A 21,870-nucleotide genomic window follows, 5' to 3' on the forward strand; every position below is an offset into this window, starting at 1 on the left:
TATTTTTGGCAGATTTCTACAGATTGGCCATGACTTCAACGGATTGGTTAGGGTTTCTAGGGATTGTTCTGATTTCTACAGATTGGTCTCTTAATTTCTTCGGATAAGTCTCGGTTTTTAGATTGGTCTGACGCTTCAGACTGATTCGTCTGAATTTCTTGGTATTTAATTCTACGAATTGGTTTTGACTTCTGCGGAATGGTGTTTATTTTTACGAACTTATTTTGATTTCTATGAATTTCTTTGAATTTTGCGGTTTGGTTTTAATTACCGCATATTGGTCTATGGATCCTTTTGAATTTGTCTAGATTGTTAGAGACTGGCCTTGATTTCTACGGATTGATCTTGATTTTTAGAAGTTGGCCTCAATTTCTATGGGCAGGTCTGAATTTCTTGGTCATTAATTTTACAGATTGGTCTTGATTTCTGCAGTGTGGTGCTTATTCTACAAACTTACTTTGATTTCTATGAATTGCTTTGAATTTACGGTTTTGTTTTGATTGCTTCAGATTGGTGTATTGATTCTTTCGGATTAGTCTTGATTGTTAGAGACTAATATTGGGACTATTAGAGACTATGGATTGGTCTTAATTTTTAGAAGTTGGCCTTGATTTCTTGATGAGCATGTTTGAATTTCTTGGTCTTTAATTTTACGGATCCGACTAGATTTCTGCGAAATGGTGGTGATTTCTAGCAATTTATTTCGATTTTCATTGATTTCTTTGAATTCTACGGCTTTGTTTTGATTTCTAGAATATTTCTAGATTTTTAGTCTTGATTTTTAGAGGTTGACCTTGGTTTCTACTGGTTGGTCTTGATTTTCATGAATCTGTTTTAATTCCTATGGATTGATCTTAATTTCTTGGTCTTTAATGGATTTTATTGGTCCTGGTTTCTGTGATTAAGTCCTGATTTCTACAGATTGCTGGTGATTTCTGGAGAATGTTCTAGATTTCTGCAGACGGGTCTCTTTAATTCCTATGGATAAGTCTTGATTTTTAGAGATGGATTCGATTCCTAAGGATTGATCTTTATTTGTATGAATTCATCAGGATTTCTATGGGTTGCTCTGAATTTCTTGGTCATTAATTTTACAGATAGGTCTTGGTTTATGCGGAGTAGTCTGTATTTCCACGGATTGATTTTGATTTGTATGGTGTAATTGAATTTTATGGCTTGTTCATGATTTCTATGGATTAGTCATGATTTCTATGGATTAGTCTTGATTTATTCTGTTCAGTCTTGTTTTGTTTGGATTAGCCTTGATTTCTATGAATTGGTCTTGATTTTTATGGGCTGATCCTGATTTCTATGGATCCTTCTGCATTTTTAATGATTGTTCTCGATTTCTAGGGTTTGGTCTTGATTTTTACGGCTTGGTCTTAATTTCTACGTAGTGGTCTAGATTTCTACTGATTGTCCTTGATTTCTACAGTTTGGTCTTGATTGCTACGGATTGGTCAAAATCCTGGATAACAATGAAAATATGCAAAAATTTTACATTATGGAAAATGATCTCTTAAAGATCTCGAAAACTCGACCCATAAGACATAGAAAATATTAAAACTATGAAACATGCAATGTAGGGGGTGAACCACTACCACTTTATCTTAATCCACCCAGATTCTTTTTTCCAGGATTACGACGAACGGGAACCGTTTATTGTTGCTCAGTCTTTAGGTCTGTGAATTTTTTTTTTTAATTTGGCGGTTTTCTTGCGTTTTTATATTTATTGATGGATTTCCGTTTCCGGGATTACGACGAAAGGATGTCATTTCTTGTTGCTCAATTTTAGGTCTATATTTGTTTTTGTTTTTTTTTTTAATTTGAAGGTTTTCTTGCGTTTTTATATTTTTTGATGGATTTCCGTTTCCGGGATTACGACGAAAGGATGTCATTTATTGTTACTCAATTTTAGGTCTCTATTTGTTGTTTGTTTTTTAATTTGGTGGTTTTCCTGCGTTTTTATATTTATTGATAGATTTCCGTTTCCTGGATTACGACGAAAGGATGTCATTTATTGTTACTCAATTTTAGGTCTGTATTTGTTGTTTGTTTTTTGGATTCGGTGGTTTTCGTGCGTTTTTATAGTTATTGATGGATTTTCCTTTCCAGGATTATGACGAAGGAGAGAATTTATTGTTGCTCAGTTTTTAGGTCTGTTTTTTCCGGACTGGGTGTTTTTTTTTTTTTTGCGTTTTTATAGTTATTGATAGATTGTCCTTTGCAGGTTTATGACGAATTTTTACTATTGCTTACGTTCTAGATCTGTGTTTGTTGTTTTTTCTCGCATTTGATGGTTTTCATGCGTTTTGCAGTTATTGATGGATTGTCCTTTTCAGGATTATGACGAAAATGGGTCATTTATTTTGGCTCAGTTTCTAGGTCTGTGTTTGTTGTTTTTTTTTCTCGTATTTCATGGTTTTCTTGCGTTTGTACAGTTATTGATGGACTGTCCTTTTCAGAGTTACGACGAAAAACTAGTACTCAGTTTCTAGGTCTGTGTTTGTTGTTTTTTTTCGAATTTAATGGTTTTCTTGTGATTTTATAGTCCCTGATGGATTGTGCTTTCCAGGATTGCGACGAAAGGGGTAATTTATTGTTGCCGAGTTTCTAGGTCTGTTTTTGTTTTGATTTGGTGGTTTTCATAATTTTTCATAGTTATCGATCGATTTTACTTTCCAGGATTACGACGAAACGAGGTCATTTATTGTTGTTCAGTTTCTAGGTCTGTGTTTTTTGTTGTCATTTTTTTCGGATTTGGTGTTTTCTTGCGTTTTCATTGTTATTGATGACTTTTTCTTTCCAGGATTACGACGAAAGGGGTTATTTGTTTCTGCTCATTTTCTAGGTCTGGGTTTTTTAGATTTGTTGATTTTGTTGCGTTTTTATAGTTATTGACGAATTGTCCTTTCGGAATTACCATCCCACGTTTGCCTGCAATGGTACTTGGGATGAAAAATAGCAAGGAAGGCTTTGATGTGTTTGATAATTTTTGCGAGTAGAATTAGAACTCGCTGCTCTAAGGCGAAGTAACTGCTTCCGAGCTTTAAATGGAGCTTGAGAAAAAACTAAAGAAAAATATGAGGAATAAAACAGGATCCTCGTAAATACCTTCCAAAGAAACGACAAGGAGAATCATTTTCATTCGATTCTAATGTGGGATGAGAAACTGGCTAGTAACATCATTTGCACAATAATGCTTACGAGCACGTTACTGACTCTAATACCTAACCTGTCCTTGTCTAGCTCACGTCAAACAATTAATAACAATTGACAGTAAAATTCCTTATCCTTGAATTACCAGAGAAGAGTATCACCTGTTAAATACCCCTTTGGATTCCCATGATAGCTAGCTTCTAAATCTAGATCGTTAAATTTATTTGAAAAACCACCCCTTGGAGTCGTTCTGTTGCTTGCTTTCGTTGACTCTCTAAACTAGATCTTTCATCCTAATCTCATTTCTAGACTTATTTCACTTCTATGGATCCCTTGAACATGTAAAAAAAAATCTACTAAACTATCACCTAACAACCATGTGTACGCAATGGATCAATCATCAATAACACTTGCTGGTTGCTAGGTCGCAATGTAAACACTGGAGTGACATCTTGAGGAGGTACTATGGTCAATTTACTTACATGTACGGGGGTTTCCCACTTGACTACCAGCCCTGAGGGGAAAAAATCTTAGAAAATAGAAGTCTTAGAAAATAGAAGAAAAAAATATCCCGTGAAGCATTAAGTATCTACCCGATGTGCACATTACATCACTAATCAATAGCACTTGCTGGTTGTCTGGGCCCGCAGCGGCCAGATTCGGTTGCTAGGGCTTTTCATAAGTAAAAAATTAACTATTACGTAACAACCACATGTGTATAATAAATCAATAATCAATAACACTTGTGTCTTGCACTGAGGAAATCAACGTTAAACTCCTTCTTGATTAACGGCAAAGAAGAAAAGAGTAGTGCCTATTGGCGTGCTCGGATGGTTGAAGGACTAAACTTGAAAAAAATGTAGAACAGGTCATTACTTAAGAAACAAGTGGTCGTTGCTTAAAACAAATCCATTTTTTTAAGGCTTGTCTTCTTATGTTTTCTTATGGCTTTCATCTATTTTTTTTCGCGGAGGAAAGTTTTTATTTTCTTTAGCTTAAAAATTTAGTAATATTTAGTATGACAAAATATAACAATTATAAAGTACCAGTGTGACAATGGAATCCAATTTTGATTGATACTCAACTTGCATCTTTGACCTTCAAACTGATTGTTTGGTAAAACAAAAGAAAACAAACAAAGCCCAGAAGTTTTGTGTTTTTTCTATTTTTCCAAGTAAATACCAATTGACCAAAATCCAAATGATTTAAGTCTAAAATTGAAAAGGATTTTACTGATGCAAAAAGAGGTCCATGTTTAAAAATAAGTACTTTTGGTTTTCCAAGGTTTGTCTTTTTATATTGTCCTATGGACTTTCATCTGTATATTTGACTCTTATTTTTAATACGAATCAAAAGGATATTTCGAATTTGCATAAGATCCAATTGATCCAAGTCCAATGATTTAGACATAAAATTAAAGAGGCCCTTACTTAAAACACAAGAGGCCCTTTCTTTAAAAAGGGCTATTTAGTCTTCATTTTTAAAGTGTTTCTTTCTATATTGTCCTATGAACTTTTATTGTTATTTTTTTATTCGTAGAAAAAGACTTAAATTTTTCTTTTAAATTGAAAGATTTATTCTTCTTTTAAAGATTTAGTTATATTTTAGTGTCACAAAGTGTGACAGTTACTAAATATAACAATAAAATCCAATTCTTATATCCATGCGCAATTTAGTTCTATGACCTTCAGATACTTTGTTTGATAAAAGAAAGAAAACAAAGCAGAAATTCTGTCTCATTTCTATTTTCCTCAGTATTTTTTTTAAGAAATCAACATCTTTAAACAGTTTCGTGTATTCCATCTTATATTCATTAAAATCTTCCAACAATTACATGCACAAATTCTATTTTCAAATATCACTAACGTAAAAAATACCAATAAAAAAGCTTATTTCTATCTTACAAATTAAAGCACAAAAAAAACACAAAAATCTTGGAATTATCATTAAGACATAAACTCTTGAGTCGAATAAAAAGTGTTTTTTTTTTTTTATAGAAGAAAAATCACACCAAACTATTGCAATCAAAGATCCCATTTTGCCATGAAACTTGTTGTATCTGCTTTTGTATTCATATAAACGAAATTGACAGCTAATTGTATATAGTAATGCAGAAACCATCCAGCCCAAAATAAAACAATTTTCAGAAAAACTTTGTTCTGGGTATAATTTTGTCTACTAATATACTAAATATCCTAGACTCTCAAAAGATTAAAATATTTTGTAGCTTACTTCTACTTCATTGCATGATTCATGGCATCGGGAATTTTAAAAAAATGTCCGATTGGCTACTCTTTACCCCATTTCGTCAAAAGTTTCTGCCCAGCCTAAGATTGAAGGATTCAACAGATAGCTTTGGTGAAATAATCTCTTGTGAGAAACTTGAAGCTATTTCTCAGGTAATTAAGATCTTTTCTTCCGAAACAGGAACGCTCAAAGGGCAGAGTGGTTGTCTTAGCCCTGTCTCATTAAAAAGCTTAATATATTAAAAACTGTAAGATTTAACATTCGGAAAATCATAACGCTCCTGTGAAAGAAAAAAGTAAATTTGATCTAAACCTACCCCTTTTTGGAAAAATACAAGGTATCCTTGTCTGGATGGGAATCAGAATCTGTACTTTATGAGTGCATCTTATTTTCTTGCCAGGCGGGGTTAGAATAAAGTAAAGTTACTCAGAAGGCTGTGAGCGGATGGAGGATTTATTTGTAAGAAAAAACAAAAAAAAAAACAGTCACAACATTAATGCCCTGCTGAGCTTTTTCTCATTATTTGACAATCTTTCTTTTACAGTGATGCAGCATGCCCCGATTGACTTGTTTCGTAGTATCTGCAGCAATGAAAAGCGTTTTTTAAATTCTTTTTTTTCATAGCAAAAAAAGACCTTTAGCCACTCTCGGCAACATAGCCCTGGGAAGACTTCCAGGGAGGTGATTATATTCCCCATTTCTTTACCCCCCTAGATAAAAAAAGAGACATTATTTTGTTTTGTCATAGAAAATATCTATTTTTGGTATTTTAATTGCGAAAAAGCGATGAAACAATAAAGTTGTACTCTCTTTTGATTTGGAAAACAAATTCTACCCCCCCCCCAGTCTACGTCTTCAAAATTTGAAGTTTCTCAAATGAGAAGTATGTAATTAGATTGAAGGATTAGCATTTATTCCTTCTATTTAAATTTCATTCTAAATTCTACGTTTTATGTAAAATCTAGCTTAGAATGCTGGATAGTACTCCGGTGGTTCAATATCACATGGGTTGGATATTTTCTGAACACCTATGTCTAATTGAAGCCAGTTTTCTTTTAGAAAATAATGAAACTTTGACAACTATAGGTCGAATAGGTTTTATATAGGAAGAATTCATGTTGCAGTAAATTTAAAAGAAGTCTACTGACGTTTATTTTTATTGATTTAATTATCTTACATTGTGATTTGAAATAAGCAAATAATTTTCTTGCTTATTTGAAATAACGAATACTGTCCATGGAAAATTTGATTGATTCTAACTTAGAGTTTGACTCTATGTTATTTAAATTAAACTAAAAAACGTCTTTAACAGTAAAACCTTCTGATTTACGCCTAGTGGACGCGTTTTTGATCGCAATGGGTGAACGCGGATCATGCACTATACATGTTGGTGCCAGGTTAAGTCCAAAGTAAGTAATAGGTAGTACTTTTTAGTCCAATATCTCTGTGCACATCCATCATAAGGCAACCCTTCTAAAATTACCACTAATTTTATGTTCCTAATTATTTTTATTTCACCTTTATCCTACCTGATAACTCAATCCCCAAAGCCACGAAAAAATATAAAATAAATGAAAACTATAAAATAGATACTATAGAATATTTTACGGGATACGTGAATTCAGCCTGAATTTTTAAATATAAGTAGGTGGAATATTTCATAATCTCTTCTCTTCTTCATTCCTTTTATATATATTACTTTCCCCTTGGCTCCTCAATTTTACATGTTGGGGAATTTTATGGCGGGTCACTGTTCGTAGGTGGGGAGGAATTTCTCCATGGGGGGAAGTGCCCGTAAAAGGAAATTGCCTGCGGAAGAATTTTCCCGGGGCAATTGTATTGGATAAACTGTCCGTGGGGGTATTTCCCACGGGGAGTTGATGCTAGAGATAATTTCCCAGGGGAGAGGAATTAGCTTATAACCCGTGGCCCATAGGGTGTCAAATTGACATTTCAGTTTCTGGGTATTATTACCAGGCTATGTAGTAGGGCTGTCACCCAACCATACACAAAAAAGGTTCCATGTAAAAGGATCTCCGAAATATATTAGTCTAGATGCCCCCTACAGACTTAATTTGGCTTTGTCTATTGACTTCATTATGTAGAAGCTGTATCAATGAAAGTCAATGAACCGCTGTTCAAGCATCCCTTGATCATTTGTTCTTATTATATTGAAATTTTAGAGGCAAAGATTGATTTTTTTTTTAAAACATGATTTTGAAGTGATGTCAAATTTTCTTTGATTGCAAACAAAATTAGAACGGCTGTAATATATCTTCTATTCCAAAGCTAACGACCAAATAAGGAAACGCTCAAGCTCTTGTCCCACAGAATAACAAAATCAATTCCAGAAATAAATTGGAATCTTAGATTTGGTCTTGTCTCTTACACGAAATAGCTATTAGTTGTAAATACCTCGCTGGACGGCCGTTTTAATTCTCAGGTGCCATTTACATGACAGAATCCGGACGTAGGTTCGACGAAAAGAAGCGTTACATAGAGCATAGCACACTGGATTTATGGTACTATTGATGTAGCATAAATAATAAGAAAAATCCCATATTTCATTGGAAAAGCACTTCGTATTTTCACAGTGGAAGAATGATCTAATAAGTACAAGAATGTTATAGGGAGTCCACGTTATTATAAATGCGAGAAGAATAGCAGATAGGGTTTTAGCTGCTTTTCTATCCTGTTTTTTCTCCTGATTTTTTTTCTTGTTCTTCTTGTTCTTCTTCTGATGGTTTTGGACAATGATTGGAGTGGCTCGTCTAATATTATTCAATGATGTTTTATTTGAGCAGTTTTGTAATGCCATCTGCTTAGGGACTATTTTGACATTTATTGGTAACGAATTTTCACTGGGAGAGTCACTACTTTGTTTAAGAATGGGCACTAGTGGCTTGTTTCTGGAGTTCTTAGGCATCATAAGGGGTGAGGGGGCGACAGGCATACAGCTTCGTGGCACCCAAGGACTGAAGTAAACACTAGTTGGCGGACATATTGGGAGAGACATTGGTTTTATGGGTATATTCCCTGATATACTTGATATTGTTTGCCTTAAAGGTGGTTTAGGTTTACTGTTCCAGGAATTTGTAGAAAAGGTTGGGAATAAACCACTCTTTTTATCGCTTGCTAAAGTATTTCTATCTAAAGAAAGATGAGAAGTGATATTTCCTTTGGTAGATGAAGCAGCAAGAGAAGGTTGACTTTGGCTCCGTCTTGATATGTCTGGAAGCATTTTTATTGATGGGCGATTTGATTCCTCATCGGGGAATTTTATAACAATAGTAAACACTGACTCGTTTGACTGACTGCGAGACAGCGATCCGTTTTGTGGTTCTTTAAAATTGCTGTCTTCAACACTTATACGAAAAAGTTGGTTTTTATCCCAATTCCTTTTTCCGTCAGACTGTGTGGGTGTGTCGTGACTCCGCGGTAAATTTAAACTTGTACAACGTGACACACTTGATGGAAATGGTGTTTCGACGGACCCTGGTGTCAATGATCCGGGACAGTCACTATCACTGTCAAATGTTCGTTGAAAAAATTGCCCTATTGACGAAAGATAAGCTCGAATCCTTTGAACGCCGTTACGTAATTTACCTCTGCCCTAAAAAAAAAAGATAATCATTAGCCTTACTTCCAAAAGAATTAAAATAATTTGTCTTTGTCACATTATTAACTAATAATAGTTTGCAAAACTTTACATTGCTAACGCCAGTGAGTAACCGCATTAACCTTTTTTTCAAATAAATTGCTAGAATTTGAAAATTGGATTTTAAATTCTAAAATTAGCAAGAATACTCAATTTTTCTCACTTCGGATTTTTTTCATTAGGTCTATTCCTACACGAGAACTACGTGTTTCTAAGGGTTCCATTGTTGTTTCAAATTTGTGAAGTATGTTGGGCAATACCGCATTTTCGTCAGTAATGCTTCATTACCACGCTGAACCGTGAAAATGAAGAACCAAACCTGATTAATTAAATACGAAAACACTTTTCGAGCATAAAAACTCAAATATTAACGAAATGCTAAATTTCAAAGACAATGGGGGGGGGGGTCACAGGATTTTGCCGTAGAGGGGGTAAAAACGAAATTATGGGAGATGACTGGCCTCCTCTCCAATCTTTAGACGATTGACTAGAATCGCCCTTTTGCCTAAAGATGTCCTTCATAGAGAAATGAGGGTCTTTAACCCTTTTTTCACTTACAAAAAAAAAACAGACTCTGTAGTATTGGAAGTTGAGGGGGTGTCCATTTGTAACATCTCTCCTTGTAAGCATTTTTGTCTAATGGTTTATAACTCCCAAAATCCATAGATCGGTTGTGATACAATGTTGAAGCACACTAATGACGTCCAACTATGGTTTGGTGAGCAGAAAAAGAGGGAGAGAGAGAGAGTGGGAGATAGAGAAAGAGAGAGAGGGAGAGAGAGAGAGAGGGAGAGAGAGAGAGAGAGAGAGAGAGAGAGAGAGAGAGAGAGAGAGAGAGAGAGAGAGAAGGTGATGTCAATCTAAGCCATAAAGCCCCAATCGATAGTACCTCTCTTTTGCGTAATAAATATTTTCGAGTGGTGATAAATGGTGACGTGATAATTTTAGAATAAAGAGGAAAGAGAGAGGAAAATAAAGATTCTATATTTCCTTGCGTTGCTGCTAGCCTTTCAAAAATCTACTGTTTATGCTGAATTTTAACTGTTGTTTTCCTGAAATCATTTTGAAATGCGGCAAATGTAGCCAGTTGGGAATTGAAAAATGTTTTATTTCTCAGTTCTGTTTTAAAACCTCTGAACTGGAAAATTTATTGTTTAAAACACCTACAACAAAAGCAGCTTTCTTTCTCTTGAAACACTTCGAATTGGATTGGTAGTTAAACTTTATTTATATTGCTCTTCTAATAGGAGGTTCGTTTGTGAAGCTTTATGATAAATGTTTTTATTCTAACGGAAATTTTAAAGAGCAGTGAACTAAGAGGGACACCGTCAAGCCCCCACTTTTAGCATACAATTTTAAAAAATCTTGGGTGAGGGATGGTTATAAAGTCCAATAAATTATTTTTCAGTTCGCGTTTCCCAAAAGGTCTTGAAGGATTTCCATAGGAAGTTGTGTACAAAATGCAGATCCCCAGTAGTGTCCTTTCTCCAAAATAGCGTTCCCTTAAAAAAAAACTCTACCTAAGTTCCTCCTCGGAGGCTCATAGGGAATACCCTAAACCATCCCACTTCTTTGCTAGCAAGCACATGAATGCAATATTTGATCTTATACTCCAAGTATTTTTACAATAAGAGAGGAGATGTCAGAGTGGAATGTAGAGCACCCTTCCCCTCAGAGTACCCATATTGCGCACTTAGTCCAAATATATTCCTTCAGATGAAGATAAGTTAGGAATGAAAATATGAAAGACATCTCACAGGAATTTGGAGAATATTGTCGTTAAAATACACTTTTGAGGCTATAGGCACCCCCTTCCCTATAGAACCCTCCATATCCCAAACCAAATATATTTGCACAACTTTGAAATAGTGTAAATAAAAAAATGTAATACCGTGGGCCTCAGAAAAATCGACTCAGTTAACTAAAGCATACGAATAATTATAATAATTGTATACGGATATTAAGAAAACGCAACCGCGTCGGTGAAAACGCAACCATGTGGCAGTATAGCTCCTAAGACTGGCAGTCTGTCCATATAGGCTTTTGATTTATTTCACCCAACTGGTTGTCTTAAAAACATAACTTTTTTCAGTTGTATTTTATTTGAAAGTATTTTTTAGCACAACATTGTTTTGTCACACAAATTGAAAGGAAATGGCATTTTCGCTGAGGCACAAACTCTTCCAATTGATAAAACAGCGCTAAAATTTCAACTCCGATTCAAATAAGTCTTCTTCTGATATTCTAAGGCAACTGGCTCAACAGGACCAATCCTGTTGAAGAAAAAGAAGAAAACATACCCATGCATCCGTGACAACCCTTCTGAGGGAGTATATGAAACTTTGTACTTTTGTGTATTTTGACTTGAAACCTTTCACTCTAAGATTCTTTGAAAGGAAGAATTTAGTGATGGAGTTTTCATCAAGACCGCACACGTTTTAAAACATATTTCCGTTTAATCCTTAAAACAATACACTTTTTATGTTAAAACTTTACATTTCTTTAATTTCAAGATACTACTCACTAGATCGATTGAAATTTGGCTGTTTAGGTTTGCACGGCAACACGTTAAAATTATAAGTACAGCTGTTGGACAATTATTCTCAAGATCTATTAGGCAGCAGTCACCTTTCTCTTTCGATTCATCACCTGGGGGTTAGTTTCAGGGATGCTAGTTTCGTTTGCTAGTTTCAGGGGTGCATGCCAGGGCCTTCCCGCAACTGATGCTTGATGATCTAAAACTCAAACAAGAGGTGGAAACGCTTTTGAAGAATTCATAAGTATTCGATTCTGCTTATATCAATATCAAATATCCGATATTTTCCAATCAGATATCAATATCAGAGTAAATTCAAGATGGTGAACCCTCGTTCTTTTGAAAAATGAAAAATTGGCACACATGACTGGCTCTGCGTTTTTATAAATCAATTCAAAGAATTATTCGAAGATTCATACTTGAGACATTGTCACCCTTTATCCAATGAACTTGCTACGAAAAACTATTGATCCACATTCAAGACCTTGCCTAAGAGAGAACCTCATGTTCTTTGAAATTTAAGAGATGATTTCCAGATCTATTGTTTTACCAGCTAATGGGAGAGAAATTATATAATAATTATTGATTAAAGTTTATTCAAAGTAATGTTTCAAAATGACGGCTTGATATAACATAAACATATTGACATGCTGTGCTCGTAAATTGATTACCTGAACTTGAAGTTAATTACGTCGGACAATATATATAAGAAAATTTTAATGAATAACATTTTATGACTATTGAGAAAATGATTTTGCCCTCCTCTTCAGCAAGGAGTCCCTAAAAGTTTCCACTTGATATCTCAGCCGTGAATCAAAATTACAAAAAGAAATACCGTAGTATCCCTATCCCTTGTATTTGCTTTTTGTATTTATTTGCAAACGACAAATATTGTGCTATGAGTTTTTCCCACTACTGTAAATTCTAATCCTCTAGTATAAATTCAAAAAGGAATATATACCCATTCTTCTAATTTTCACCCAAGAATCAAAAGTCCTTAGGTGGGTTTCGAACTCATAATCCCAAATGGGGAGTATAATGGTTTACCTTCTAAACTAGCCGGGCTTGTCAGTTGATTTTATACTTTTGCTGTGTAAATATACAAATAAATTGGCTTTCCCTGGGATTTGAGCGGTAGCCTAATTCACAAGAATTTAGGATGGGGGGGGGATGTAAAATGTATTTTTTGTCTTTCAATTGCGGATTTGTCGTTCTGTTAATTTTTTTTTCTCGATGGAAATACCAAAAATTGCATTTTCAATAAGAAAAAAGCAAAAAAGGCATTTTCAAAACAAAATAACCCGAAAAAAGCATTCTCAAAACCTGTATGTGGGGGGGGGGGTCTAAGGTGTCACAGGCCCCCCTCTTCCCTTCCAGTTGAGGCCACTGAACTAAATATTCTTACAAACTATGTGTACTATTAAATAAATCAGATGATATACAAAATTTATGGAAATATACATTTTAAATGTTTCAACGAAATGCTTTGTTAACACGAAATATCACAAGCAAGAAAAGAAACTCTTACAGTCAAACATTTAATTTAGAACAATTTACAATAATATTCGATATTCTTCTTACTTCATACATAACTACAAAGTTGAAAAACATATTTTTACTTCTGTTGCAAATTATAGGCTATGCAAGCAGGTTTTCTGTCTATTTTTGAATTGCTAAAATAAGTTGAAAACGATTCTTTCGCTGGAAAATAAAATATTCTCATTTTAACTTTTAAAGAATGTTTACATAGATTTACAGGAATAAAGATTGGGTTACAGCATATATATATATATATATATATATATATATATATATATATATATATATATATATATATATATATATATATATATATATATATATATATATATATATATATATATATATATATATATATATATATATATATATATATATATATATATATATATATATATATATATATATATATATATATATATATATATATATATATATATATATATATATATATATATATATATATATATATATATATATATATATATATATATATATATATATATATATATATATATATATATATATATATATATATATACATATATCATATAGAACATATGGACCAGTTAATATAGAAAAATCATTCCAATAATTGATTATTAAAACGAAGTCCTATCGCAAGCAAGAAAATAACTCCGGAAACAAAATTTTAATGGGAAATAATTTACTACCATCAGTGATATTCTTTTCCATTCATGTATAAAGAAAATACTTCTGTTGTCTACTATAGCTGTTACAGTTTTTTCTATACATTTTTGGGGAGCTGAAATTACTTACATTTTTTAACGTAAAATTTTTAGTGGAAAAAAAAATGTTTATCTCAGTTTAAGATTTATAGTATGTTTTACATATATTTGCATGAGCAAAAGATACGTCATATCAAGGAAATATTTTCAAGTCTCATTTTCAATCCTCAGTCTCTTTCTTTGTTGTTTTAATTCTCGCTAAGTTAATATGTACAGCAAATAGTTACCAAAAGGAACGTGGAAAACATGAAAGCATGTTCATAGAAATAATCAGAATACTGAAAAATTCAAATTCTCTTGAAATTTATTTTCTTGTATGCTTTATTGTTTTGGTTGGGATAGAATTCAAATTTCATTAGAAAAGAGCTAAGAGATGTTGTAAAAGAATGTGGAATTTTGAATATTTTCCTAGAAAAGGGATCGAAATATATAATGTAGTTTAAAATAAAAAAAATTTCTGGATATTCAGATTCTTGGTTTTGCTTCTAGTGAGAATTTAATTATGATAAACAATGAAAAAAAAATGAATAAACTGTTCAGTAATAGTATTTTGTTATAAATACCGATTAGAGACTTTGAAAGGTAATGCTAAGCGTAAAACTCAAAGGCTTGGTATCGCCTTGATTTTTAATTTTTCCTTTTAGATTGAACATGAAAATCCTCTAGCCTGAATTTCCCGAGACACCTCTTGCCTGGGACAATATAGATTGTAGCCTTTTAGCCCATTGGGATGAACTCCCTCGGTGAGGATACGGGTTAAATAGGCAAACATGTGAGTTATTTTAAGTTTTAAATCTGGTTTTACTTCTCAATAATTCCAGCGCATTTAAAAACATACATTTACCATATAGTGTAAACTATAGTAGGGTTCTCTTATACGCTGAATCTGAGTAGTGAAGGCCCTTTGGATTTAAAAGCACAGCTAGGGGTATACTATTAGAGTAACCAGTCCCTCAAAATTTTAGTACGTGCACCTGGGTCATAGGCATAATTTTAGCCCACCTGTAACGGTATAGTAAACTGTATTTTATGTAATAGAAATCGTTTGTTTACTTATACAAATTTTTCTTCAAGGTGTAGGTGTTTGTAACGTATGTGGTTTTTTTTCTTCAGGATGCAGATATCTGTTACATAATAGAGATGTTATTACGTTGACTGTTTTAAAAACCCGCGATGGCCTGGACAAATCTTCAGGGGCCTCCGCCAAATCATGATTTCTTTGGATTTTAGGTAATATGGAATGTTAGAGTCTGTTAGTCAAGCAGGAAGTTCCAGTTGTATACAGATGAAAGCAAAGTAATCACAAGTGACTTGTTTTGGGTTCAGTGGACCTTTATAATCCAGCAACAACTGGTTTTGAAGGTGAAACACACGTAATATATTAGATCTTAGGGTGCACTCACCTCAGTATTGAAAAAGGGTTCTGTGTGTAAACATCGAGGACATTATTGTTTACTAATGAATGCTTTTACTCTATTAAATATTGAAGGTACTAGCAATGGTGAAATGAGAGCTAGAATGCCTAACGTAGCAGTAGAAATTAAAAGGTGTTGCCGGTTGAGCCTAGAATGGGACGAGGTGTTTACACGATATTTAATAACATTATGCAAATATAAGTCGGGAGAACAGTTATGCTTTGCAGCAAAAGTGAATATAATGCATACACAAAGATTGCAAGATTAATTAAATGCAATAGTGAAATATATTGAAGACAATGCTCTGATTCAATCTATAAAAAAGAGAGTAAATTTATTACTAGCGAGTAAGAATCTTCATTCACTCTTGGTATATAATCGGTAATGAGAATGTAAGGATTTTAAATGCTTTGATTTGAGAAACAAAGAATCATACGGAACCTAGTGGTTTTGGGAAAATGTTTGACTCTAGATGATGATTATCGAGAGTCATGTCTTCAAAGGAAAATATTTTCTCAGAGAATACTTAACGATATAATGAGAAATGATTCCCAATCGTAGGATTATGCTATGAAACTTTTTCGTCATGGCTCAGCCGCATTTACTCAATTTATTGACATATTAATTGAGACAAAACAAAATTATTTTGCGTATTTGCTTTTAAATAATACATATAAATTCATTTAAGACAGCCATTTTTGCAAGACAACAGGAAATAAGTCGAAAAATCTTGTGCAAACAAGTTTGATTGATTTGATATGTGATGTCACTCAATTGCCCCTCCTCTTAAAACACATTCATTTTATCGATCATGAGTCAGTTTCTTTTTAAAAATGAGACAGTCAACATTGATAAAACGTTTTGCATATATCCATTATGTTTGTATACCAAGGCAGTTGACAGTTGGTCGTCATTTGAGATTTGTACTATTTTGCTGACTACAATGAAGTGTGTACATTATGCAATCCACGTAAGTTACATAGAGGCTCCGCAGTGCGAATTAATTACTGTAGTTCCTATCTTGAAGATATTTGTGATCATGTGTCTCACACTCATATGCTCCAATTGTTACAATGATAAATATATTCAATTGGAAAATACTTACCCTGGTATGATTGGAAAAAAACCTAAAGGTACTTTCAGTTTATTTTTAAGAGACTGGTATCATCATGGCTTTAATTGTTTTGGGCTGAAGAACTTGGTCTTCACTTCAATTGGTAGAATAATAAGAGAGTCTAGGTTTTTACGACATCGCTGTGAAGATACTAGCCACTATGATTATAAACCTACTGATTTTTATTTGGCTGTTACAGAAAGTGGCTGTTACAGTACTTCACATGAGAATCTCGTATATGATATTGCTTCAAATAAGCAAATTGAAACACGTGAATTTTACGGTAAGAATCATAACACAATTATTGACTTTACGAAGAGATATAATAAAAATGAAGTTATGTTATATTGTGGAAAATGTGACCCTGACTTTGCATGCCAGGATGAATACAAGTTGAATCCTGACGAACAGCCGCCACTTATCGTTACCGATGGTTACCTATTGCATGGAAGAAGAAATCTAAAGGACACAGACTTTTGTATACAAGTTTTTATAAATAAGTAAATTCAAAAACATTTTAAAATATTTCACTCTTAGGGCACTGAAGCTTATATTATACATATAGGAAAGAGTATTTTCAACTAGAAAATCATTCAATCGAGGACTGTCTACATAAATGCTTAGTAGTTTACCGCAGTATATCCGCAACATCGAAAAATATAATATAGTAATGTATGAAAACTACAGCTTTAGATTGATAAATCTTGTTTTCAATTTCGATTTTGAATAATAGATTTTCCACTTTGCTCAAAAATGTTTTTAATGTGATGCGCGTAGAAAGTATACAGTTGGTCATTCAATATTCTTGAAAGATGCATAGCCGATGCCGCGTCTTTACAGTTGATAGACTATTATTAACAATGATAACGGTATTGTTAACGCTTTGAATATGTTCGAGGATATCCGAGGGTGTGCAATAGGATTTGCCTTTGGGCATGTACGGATCCAAAGTGAATACATTGATTATTTGATTTGTGTTCATGGTGCCAAGTCTAATAGAACACTGCCATCAGGGGTAATTTCTGAATAGGTTTCAAATTGATTTAGCAAGATTAATGCTATACTTTCTTCCGATGGTTCGTTAAAGGTGCACTCTGAATGTAATGTGCCCGTTCGGACAATACTCATATCTTGAGTACCAGAAATACTCCAACACGATGATATCATAAGTTTTTGAAAACATTTCTTCGGTTATACCATTTTCAAATAGTCCATGATCTCGATCTAGGGATTGCATTGTCAATTCATATAGGGCCCAGTAGGATTTATCAGTGGATAAATTGTAGAGTGAAATTCCGTTTACCCTACACACAAGAGAAAAAGTTCAAACGTTTTAAATTTATGTGGGGAATTTATCCATGATCCTATGACACTAACACTTTTTAAAAAAGCTCAATTGCATTAGGCTCCCTGGCAGGCTTGTAGATAATTTTTACCCAGTGTTTCCCTGAATCAATGGACGCAGCTCTCACTGAATATGAAACCCCCTTTTTTTATTTAAGTTCACCCTCTTCATACTCTATGTCATACTTTAACACTGAAACCTCAATCTTTAAATGCTCTTTAGCCCTCTCAAAAGTATCTATCCATTAAGTGTTACAGGATATTTACCATTTAAACTGTTGAAATATACTTTAGAAAATACTGCCCTCTTCCCGTCTCCATTAAAGGCAAAACTATCCAAATATGTCCTAGTGGCATCGTTAAGAGTGCGTTTATGCCGTGCGACCTGGACAGTGTACTTGAAGCACATTAAGTCCGTATCGAAGTGAAAGAGTTTTACCCCTTTACAACCCTTTATATCAGCATTATATATTATCAGCTTCCCTCTCCCGCGTCTTATAACAAATTCCCTTTTAAATTTCTGTAAATTTAATTCTAAATTTCTTTAAATACTACTATGAACCCATTCACATTTTCATTATAATTTTCCACCCTATTAAAAATATTTCCCACAAATTCTGAGAAAAGAGGCTGGAAATTGTGTAAATCTGGGTCAAGTGTCTATATTCCCGCTTGCATGTAATGTGATTACACCTTACCTGTCTTTAATTGAATAATATGATAAAAACTTCGTTTTCTTAAAGAGTTAAAGAGGCTGCGTCCCAAAGTCGAACCTTAAAACGTACAGGAATTAGGAGGAATTAGGAGGAATTTGTCGGCTGTGGCCTGTAGTCGTGGCGAAAAAAAAAAACAAAAGGAGAACATGAATCTTTCGGCCAGATTTTCCCCATGAAGGAAAAGTCGGAGGGGGATGAAATTTTGCAGGTTTCTTAGTTGGAGCTCGGGCTACGAAATGCATCCCTCCTCATCCCTCTGCAACCACTGGAACCGAAGCTCGCTTAACATTTTAGTGGTTCGCCTCTTTAAAGAGGCACGAGTGTGCCTCCTTGAAATAGTTTGCACGATGGATACTTTAGCACTGTTCTGCCCTCCCCCTACCAAATCTGTTTTTCAAGATGGGCCCAAATCTTGCCAACAGAGGAGTGAGACATATAAACTGGATCAATATTACCACTTGTAAGTGAGTTGACGGGCCTCCAAACTCAGTTTTAAAGACATAAATACTGCGCAAAGCATAATCAGCCGAATAAAAACCTGGCGATATAGGGGGTGAGCCGGCACTACTTTGTCCTGCTTCCCCCAAATCACTGTCACTGTGAGGGATTGGGTATCTTGTCTTCTAGCACTTTCACAACCTCGCTTGTTGGTACTTGTTCTAACAAACGATCTAAAAATCTCGCATCAAAGTCGATATTCCCCACATTCACTTTCCTCCGGGGTCATACATGGATTGTCATATAATTCCGATGGCGGTGACAATATGTTCTCAATGTTCGCCCTTTGAGATGTTGGCATGTGAACCTAAAAAATAAGAGGTTATTAGCTTATTGAAACACTTGGTTTCATCCTGAAAAAGAATTTACATTAGATTGAAAGAATACATTTTTAGTCTACAAATGCTTGAGGGGGGCGCTGGCTTATACTTAAGAGCGAGCATTCAGAACTAGAATGACCTTACTGCTTCTTAAGGGTGTAATGACCAGATGGGCCCAAAGTGACCCTTCGGATATTTTGAGACCACACTACCACCTAGAGATTTACCAATCTGAAAATATTCCATACGTAGGACCCCAAAGTGATCTTTTGGATCTAAAGAACCCCCAGTACGAGCTAAGATTCTTAGACCAGAAATTACCCCCATACAATTACCCCATACTCTGAGTATTCAGATGTAGAATGACCTCACTGCTTTCTAAGGGTGTAATTATCAGAAATTATTGCATACATGGGCCTATGGTGACCCTTCGGATATAATGAGACGCTACCACATAAAGTTTTAATGATCAGAAATTATTCCATACACGGGCCCCTAAAGTGACCCTTTGGATCTAAAGAGCCTCCACTACGAGATAAGAATTTAAGACCAGAAATTACCACCATACATGGGGGTAGAGTGCCCTCTTTACCTTTCACATATTACAAAGGTTATCTTAAAATAGATACTGAGGGTGTTGGTGTCCATTGTCGGAGGATTTGCTCCACTGTGCTCTCAAAGAAATATGTCAGCATATCCGTGCTGGAACATCAATATTGGTCTGGAATAAGATTGACAATTGTTATTCCCTTGAAACATTTATGATAATAACCTTAAAAAAGTGTGTTATTACCCTGAAAAATATTATACTTTATTAATCTAAGGATTCGAGTCAACAAATTTCCTTCTTAGAGGCACAGACCCCCTTTAATAGTAAAACGCTATGTTTTCAACTCTGGAACGCAGGATGTTAAAAAAAACTTATTTTCAAAACGTTATAAACTGCTAAAATAATGGATTCACCATACCGAAATACACTAAGTTTCTAGCGTTAAAGCATAGTGAAGCGTCATTTTTTTTAGGACCAAGGGACCTCTAAAAAAGCTATCAAGATGGACCCTTTATTAACCTGAAAAGAAACCAAATTCTTTTGGATGGGCAATCCCAATAAACCCCCCTCCAGGGGTAGTGAACAAGTTTCCCCATGCTGCAAAACATTACGTGTTTTTACCGTTAATTAATATATATGATTTTACTTACATTAAGATCGGCAACTTCATCTTGCGTGTTCGGCATAAAAGGACAGCCAACTTCATTGCTATAGGGCTGAGGAGACTCAAAAGAGACGGCAACTCCATCTTCGCTTTTTGCAGATGGCACAGGTCTTGAAGGACCCGTAACTTCACTGCCATGAGAATAGGGGAGCATAGAAGTGACCGCATCTTCACATTGCTTCGTAGCTGAAAGGGACGTCTCCAAACGTTGCAGGGCTGTGATTATTACCAGTCCTACCCTTGTCTTCTTTGGGGGGGGGGGTAATTGGTCAGGATTTTCCGTTAATAGAAATATAATTTTAGTATTTCATGAAGAAAAACATCCTATTTGATTATTTATGGAAATTTATGGAAAGTTTTCATTAAAAGTGAGCAAACCAGAAGCATGGAATTTAGACTTCAGAAATAATCCCATCATCCTCCTACCCACCTTAATGGGGACCCACATATGGAAAAATGCCATAATGATACGGGACTATGGGGCAAACATCAAATGATATGTAACCTAGGGTTAGCAAGTGGAATTTAAATTTTAATGGGGCTTAAAGGTGCCTCCACCTCAACCTTAGTAAAGGGGCATGCCAAAAAATGGGATGTTTGAGAGAAATATTTATATTAGCGAATGTCACAGACCGTAAATATTTTCTTTTTCTTTTTATTCATGCTATACTATGCTAAAGGAGATATATTCTTCACACGTATTTCGCAGTTGAGCATCCAGTAGCTCATGCATAGCTGCCCATATCCTCAAGCACATCATCAAAATTCCTTTGATAAAAACTAATTTTTAGTTTTTCCCAAATAACTAGAGCCTTAAAAATTATAATTCCTTAACATTCTCGAAATTCCTATTTATTGCTCTCTCAAAGTCACTTTAGATCTAATTCCGCCCTTACTACCTCAAGGTGAGGAAATGGTGTGAACTTGCAAGAATACAGGGGCACGAAATCAATTTTTGTAAGTCTAGGGGGTGGGCTAACGCTACACTGTATTTTCAATGAAAATACAAAAAGCCTTTCCTCCAAAAAATACTTCCCAAGATGGTGGATTTGCTTTATAGATTCGATGTGAAGATCTTCATTGAATTATAGATAAATATTATACTATACCAAAATTTTCCAAGCGAAAGTAATGCACATTTTTCCTTGAAAATTTGCTCCTTTTTCACGATTAACTAACGAATGATAGCTTACGCTCGATCTAAGCCCTACCCCCTTTTACAAACAAATACAACGTAGAAACAATAGGGAAAGTTTTTTCAAGACAATGGAAATTATTTATGTAGATATTTCGGCCCTATGTCCAAGGGCCGTCTTCAGCACAATACAATACTATATATATATATAAAAGAACTTACATCA

The 21,870-nt window shown here is 34.3% G+C and overlaps 1 protein-coding gene across 1 annotated transcript in view; it reads right to left on the reverse strand.

The window, feature by feature from the left end:
- Nucleotides 1–4,812: 4,812 nt before the first annotated feature.
- The window catches only part of LOC136025739 (muscarinic acetylcholine receptor DM1-like), a 75,416-nt gene continuing 58,358 nt past the window's right edge, over nt 4,813–21,870 (reverse strand). Inside the window, exon 3 of the mRNA XM_065701725.1 lies at nt 4,813–9,019. Within this exon, the coding sequence (XP_065557797.1) occupies nt 7,808–9,019 (1,212 nt within the window). The 3' untranslated portion in view covers nt 4,813–7,807. The remainder of the gene's footprint in view (nt 9,020–21,870) is intronic.

The sequence above is a fragment of the Artemia franciscana genome, chromosome 4 (genome assembly GCF_032884065.1).
Source record: "Artemia franciscana chromosome 4, ASM3288406v1, whole genome shotgun sequence".
In the NCBI taxonomy this organism is placed as follows: domain Eukaryota; kingdom Metazoa; phylum Arthropoda; class Branchiopoda; order Anostraca; family Artemiidae; genus Artemia; species Artemia franciscana.